Below are 6,582 nucleotides of genomic sequence, written 5' to 3' on the forward strand. Positions count from 1 at the left end.
CTTTAATATACTAATTGTGTGCCTATGCGTTGAACTTGCACATGGTTAAATTGGTTGTCCTGCTTACAGTTAAACTTATGCACATCCCATTATTGTACTCGGGCACTGCATACAAAATTCTGTGTTATGAGCCATATTAATACATTTGTAAATAAAGGGTTGATATAGGTGTTTGGAGTGTTAGTTTTGGGATTTAACTTGATTTCAGTTGTAACTACAGTGCAACTAAATCTTGCTGATCTTAGAAATACAACCGAATGGATAGATATATACTACTTTTCTACTTGGCACACGTAATTGAAGCAATATGATCTGAATCCAGAGAATTAGAAGAATCTATACAACCTTGCTCAGAGTATTAAGCTAAGCAGTAAGCAAGCACATTGAAGAATCCTTTCTATAGAAGAAAGCCTCACACTTGCTAGATTATTTAAATGATGTTCATCTGCCACGAGTGCTGGATCAGAGACTCAGATTTTCTCAACAAAAAACTATGTTAACAAAAAATTAATATGAAATCTTTAAGAGAAAACATGCAAAAATGTTACATGCCGACAGTCACATAAACACCGTCTTTAGAATACTAGCCAATCCCGTAAGTTAGAACCATATTCTCCTTCTTCTTTTTCATTACAAAAGATCGAGTATGAAGCTAAGGATGGAAGTAGTCAAAAGGGGAATATTGGTTAAGCTCCACCAGGTCAAGTAAAACTGCATCATCAAAATCAGACTGACGATGATTTGAAGTATGAATAGTGTTCGTATCTTGTCCATTCAATTGTACATGGTATGACGATGAAAAATAGTTACGGTCGAACGGTAAGAAGTTGCAGTTTTCCATCTTAACACAATCAACTGGCGTTGTTGAAGAAGGGAAAGAGAAGGACGATGATGAGGAAGAGAGCTTTTGCGAGTCTAATAATAGTTCGTCTTCCGTTTTGATTCTTAGACCTTTTCCAAAGTTTTCAAAGAGCCCTTCCTGTGACTGTTCTGGCTTTTGATCTTCTTCTTGATGATCCTGGCTCTGATTTTTGCATTGGTTGTGTTTAGTTTGTAAATGGGATGCTTGGAGACAACTATGCTTTCCTCGGTAAGTAACATCGTAAACAGAAGGGTCTTCACTTGATCGTTGAACTTGCCTTGTAGCCAAACATCCTTGATTATTCCGGTAAGTACACCGATAATAACTTCTGAAAACATAATAATAATCATTTTAAAATTAGTCTAACATCAAACAAATGTAGGATCTTCTTGCATTGGTGTTTTAAGTGGAAAAAAATGTACTTTGCTAGTTGGTTCTTATGATTACGTACCTTGGATGCTTGGCTCCATGTATGTCCTTTTGACCGTACTTCCTCCAACTATAGCAATCATTAGATGATCCTTCTATTCCAGCTCCTGAACCAACACTAACCTTTTCAGTCCATGTAGGTTGCATTTTCCTACATAAAAGAATCGCAATTTCAGAAACATGGAAACATAGGAAAAAAATAAGTCATTAAACTCAGATCATCTTTATATTCGTACCTTCTCTTCAATATATCTGTACCGTGCGGATCAGAATCATCACTTCTTGGGCTACAGTTCTTCAATGGCGGCGACTCGGCTGAACCCATAGCACTGGTTCTTGCTGTAAGCTGAGTGGGAGCGACATCCCACCCGGATCTAGTCGTTGTTGAAAGCGCTCTATCAAGTGCCGATATTGCATTCTCTAATAATACCTCTCCTGCGGGAGAAGATTTATCAAGATGAATCTTCAGCTTCTTTACTAAGTCTCTTGCTTGTACCAATTCATTGAACAAATCCTTTTGCTTCCATTCCCCGTTGATAGTGTTGATCTCCATTTAGACAACAAATGGAAAAAATCTTAAGTAAGAATATTGGACTAGTCGAAGTTAATCTTCTAGCTTTGAAAGATAATAATATAGATTATATAAGTGTAACAACATATAGAGAGAAGAGGATAGTGGGTAAGTGATTGATGAATGAGGAGAAGCAGATGAGGGTATCAACCCATTTATATCATGGGGAAAAACTTTCGTAGATGATGAAAAGTAGTTGAGAATCTAGAAACAGAGGGAACCTTAAAAAAATGTTTGACCAAGAAACACTTTGACTTGCTAATAAGCGAGTGAAAACTTTGAAGAAAGTCATGGTCTCACTTGGCAGAGTCCAAGTATGACTTATTCAACGCGGCCCACTCTTTCTGTCCTGTAAGTCCTTTCCTTTGTATCCCGATGTGGAAAGTGGAAGAGAAGGGCAAGAAAAGAAGAAAGTCATACTGCTTTTTAATGGCTGCCAGGGGTAGAATCAAACATTAGAGAGGAGATTCATAGAGAAAGAAGAACTAACGACGTAGGGCAATGAACGTCATTAAACTCGGTTGTGACGCCATGATATGCATCCACCAAGTTGAACAACTTATTTTTCAAGAAAATATAACAACCCATTTCTTCATTTCCAAGATGGTTAAACTTGGACAATTAGACTTATTAAATACAGACTGTATTAAATAATTAGTCCAAAGTTGGAGAGTATAAAATAGCAACTAGTACTCAAATGCATCGTACATGTTCACCTTTAAGTTCCTGGCTATCACTCTGATAGGTAAGAGTATACTGCATTCTGCATATACACATATCATATTTTTTTTTATCTCCGATGTGTTGGGCAGTGGGCATTGCACACCTCTTTGCTTTCATTGTACCATTTGGATTTATTGTTTTCCCGTATGTTTTTTTCGTCGTTTTAGGCACCCCTTGATTCAATCACACGAACCTATTAGATACCAAAGAAAATTAAGTCTACCTTCTCCTGGGTCGAGTCAAGTATAACCAAGTGGACGCCATAGCCTTTATGTGTATTACTTTTGCAAAAAAATACTTTTCTGAATCTGTAAAAATAAAATCTTACAATCTTCGTCCTCACGGCATGTGAATCTGTTTATCTCTTACCTTCGATCCTAGTCCGTCCCATTTTCTCGCTTGTTCTTAAAGTTTTCAAAATCTTGACGATGGTGCCGGACTGAAGCAAAATTACAAAAAAAAATGTGGTGAAAATCTTTTTTTTTTTTTTTTGGAAATCACATTTCAATTCATTCAAACCAAAATAGTGATTACATGATTGCTTACAAGATTATCAAAAACATGAAAATACAAAATAATCAAAACTCAAATACAAATGATGACACCAATTGCAAATACATCGCGAAGAGAAAGAGCCATGCACCGCAAAGATATTCAATTTTTGTATCACTAGTATTGACGAATGATGGTGTGAACTGGAATCAACTCCGACCATTTGAAATAATTATCTTCTTCGATAAGAGATGCTCCAAATAAAATGAAATAATTTGCCAAAAATTTTGTAGATCCCAACGAATCTGGATGCAACATGCACTGCATTTTTTTCCCTTGTTCTTGAGAACAAATTCAGCGGGGTGGGCAACAGTGGACAGGGCATACGGTCAAATTGGATTGTAAAGATTCAAATCTGAACATTTTTCCATCCCGTTAATTGTAGAGCAACGATTGTACTTGGTATGTGGTTGACACATTTGTCACGCTTTCAGGGTTCCCAAATATTACAAATGACTGAAGGAAATAAACAGATATTTTTTTAAATTGGGGAAAAAATAAATATATGTCAACTATTTTGTTATTGTGGCTAATATTTTGGATCCCAACTGCTTATGTACTTCTTTTGAAGCCAAACGATGCGATTTTGTCAAGGCTCTGATTCTAAGGCAAACCATTAACTTTCATTATCATTTTATTAAAAAGAAAAAGAGCTTCACGTCAGGTATAACATGAAGGCGGTGAAAATTATTAATTTTCATCGTCATTTAATTTAATGTAAAAGAGAAAAGCTAACAAAATTCGGACAACTGCCAATTTTATCATCATCTTATCTAGAAGTAAAAGAATAACAAAAACAGCTAAGAGCATCTCCAGTGGTAACTTGATGTGCATCTTATGTGAAAGGGTTTCTTTATGAATGTGAGATAAAATTTCTCTGATTTAAGGATGTCAAAAATAATCCATCTCCAACAATAAACCAAATATATTAGTTGAATACATTTTAAACCATTGATTGGAAACTTAAATATTTAACTACTTAATTGATAACCTTAGATTTTGATGATTAGGATGCTTACATCCTTGAAGGAAACCTCTAAAACCAGAGGATGGAGTAGAGGATGTGAGAATAACTATGTAACACATCATCTTTACATTCATCTTTAAAGTTTCCATTGGAGAATTTTTTTTCTAAAAACACAAAAAATCCTATGTGGCCTAAAATATAGGAATTCTCCAAAGTCTCAATGGAGATGCTCTGACTATGAATTTTCATCATCACTTTATTTGGAAAAAAGACAATTAATAATAAAAAAATATAGGCAACTATCAATTTTCATCGTCTGAGGCAACTATTAATTTTGATCATAAAGAACTCCATTCATACAAACTTGTTAGAAAAATTTAAGCACGCATGTTGTGTAGCACGGACACAAATTTAGTGCTAAACATAGGAAAAAATTGTTTCTAGTGCAATGACAAGATTCAGATTCTATGCCATAGGTACGTACCTCTGCCTTGAGAGGAGTTTGGATTCAAGCCCTACATATTTTTTGTTACTCAAAAAGGGCAAAATATATTGAAAAAAACATGATATCTACAAAAGAAAAAAAGAAAAAAATTGATTACTCTGACGGATTACTAAAACATTACCAAATAGCCAATATGTTTGCAGTCTAAGGTAAACAAAAACTTTAGATCCCTTAACAAAAACAAAATTCAGAAAGCCTAGCTAGGTACTTCTTCCCAATTGTCTAAAACCATGAAAAAATAATAGTTTCTAAAGTTATCTGTTCCCATAGACTAGTTATAGAGTAGCATTTTCACTTCATCGACTAAGAGCTATCGGTGCTTGTATTTATCTTTATAAAAGTTTACGATTATGTTCACTCCAAATAGTCTACCATATTGCGAAAGGAATTACACCCCAGAGTCTCTGTTGTGAGGATTTTCTTTCTTCTTATTTCATTCCCATAAATAGCTCTTCATCTTCTTTAAAAACCCAAACTAATCTGAACCTAGAAAGAAAAAAATTTCAAAGCTTTCTAGTTTCTTCACAATGTATAAATCATCCATACATAAGTCATTTATATAAAATTTTCTATTTGTTAACTTTTCTGGGGTCAATCCCTACAGAGGTCATTTAATGCAAGTTTTTCTAATTGGTAATTTTGTCACAGCAATTTTAAAAATCTTCCTAGGGGCCCCAAACAATTTTCTACAACATTGTAGCCTCAACATGTTTAATGTGCCTAGTTTTATGCTCTTGTGTGGTACATGGTATCCCATTAAGATAAAAAAACCTCTCTCTTCTCTCTCACTTCTCAAAAACTAGAAAGAAAAAAACCATCAACTTCTTCTTCTTCTTTTGCTCAGATCTAGTTCTTTAGGACTAGATCTGAGCAAAAAATTCTTATTGTTTCCAATAATTTCTTCGTTATTCGAGTGATTTTTATCCTTGCTATTTGGGCGTTTTTATCTATACTTTTATAGTATTTCTTTCTACCGATTTGTTCGTGTTTGATTTTCATGATAAAAGTACATCGGCAATTTGACATCGACGAAGATCAATTTATTCTTCATCAGAAAAATAGATCTAGGGTTCGGGTTAGTCGCTGCACATGAATAATTTTTGGGAATATCACTCCTCTATCATAGGAGCATCTCTTTTCCAAGAAGAAAATCTGTCAAAATGGCCGAATTATAATTCTGAATACTGAAAAAGCGGGGGTCTAACAACCTCACCCAATATTTCGTTTAGGAAATCTGTATGGACAAACTCCGATATAATTCCAAGAGAATCAACTAGACAGTCAGACTCAATCAATGAAAATATATCCAAGAGTTGTATCTCTGTTTCACAATGTAATCAGCAAATCAAACAAATAGAAATCCGTGAGCCTGATTATTATGTGAAACAACATGAACGGTACCAAAGACCAATGTTCAAGTGTCAATCAATATAGTCAACAACCAAACGTTGGATTCACAACCAATTGAACTTACGCACAACCTATGATATTTCAATTATATAGAAAATATAATGCGGAAAAGAAATAACACAGACACCAGAAATTTTGTTAATGAGGAAACCGCAAATGCAGAAAACCCAGGGACCTAGTCCAGATTTGAACACCACACTGTATAAAGCCGCTACAGACACTAGCCTACTACAAGTTAACTTCGGACTGGAATGTAGTTGAGTCCTAACCAATCTCACGCTGATTAAGGTACAGTCGCGTACCTTACGTCTCTGAATCCCAGCAGGACTCTACCCACTTGATTCCCTTAGCTGATCTCACCCACACCTAAGAGTTGCTACGACCCAAAGTCGGAGACTTGATAAACCAATCTGTCTCACACTGAAAAGTTTTTTGAATAGATAAATCCGTCTCCCACAGAAATACCTATGAGTTTTGTTCCGTCTTTTGATAAAATCAAGGTGAACAGGAACCAATTGATAAACCAGACTTATATTCCCGAAGAACAGCCTAGTAATATCAAT

The 6,582-nt window shown here is 35.1% G+C and overlaps 1 protein-coding gene across 1 annotated transcript; it reads right to left on the bottom strand.

Moving 5' to 3' along the window:
* Positions 1 to 398: 398 nt before the first annotated feature.
* LOC113293570 (probable WRKY transcription factor 53) lies at positions 399 to 1,969 on the bottom strand. The gene is made up of 3 exons (XM_026542171.1): positions 1,528 to 1,969; positions 1,314 to 1,442; positions 399 to 1,190 (listed from the first exon to the last, which is right to left on the bottom strand). Exons 1-3 carry the CDS (start codon positions 1,842 to 1,844, stop codon positions 653 to 655), a joined length of 984 nt encoding a protein of 327 aa, XP_026397956.1. The 5' UTR covers positions 1,845 to 1,969; the 3' UTR covers positions 399 to 652.
* Between the last annotated feature and the right edge of the window lie 4,613 nt (positions 1,970 to 6,582).

Source organism: Papaver somniferum, chromosome 7, assembly GCF_003573695.1.
Source record: "Papaver somniferum cultivar HN1 chromosome 7, ASM357369v1, whole genome shotgun sequence".
NCBI lineage: Eukaryota > Viridiplantae > Streptophyta > Magnoliopsida > Ranunculales > Papaveraceae > Papaver > Papaver somniferum.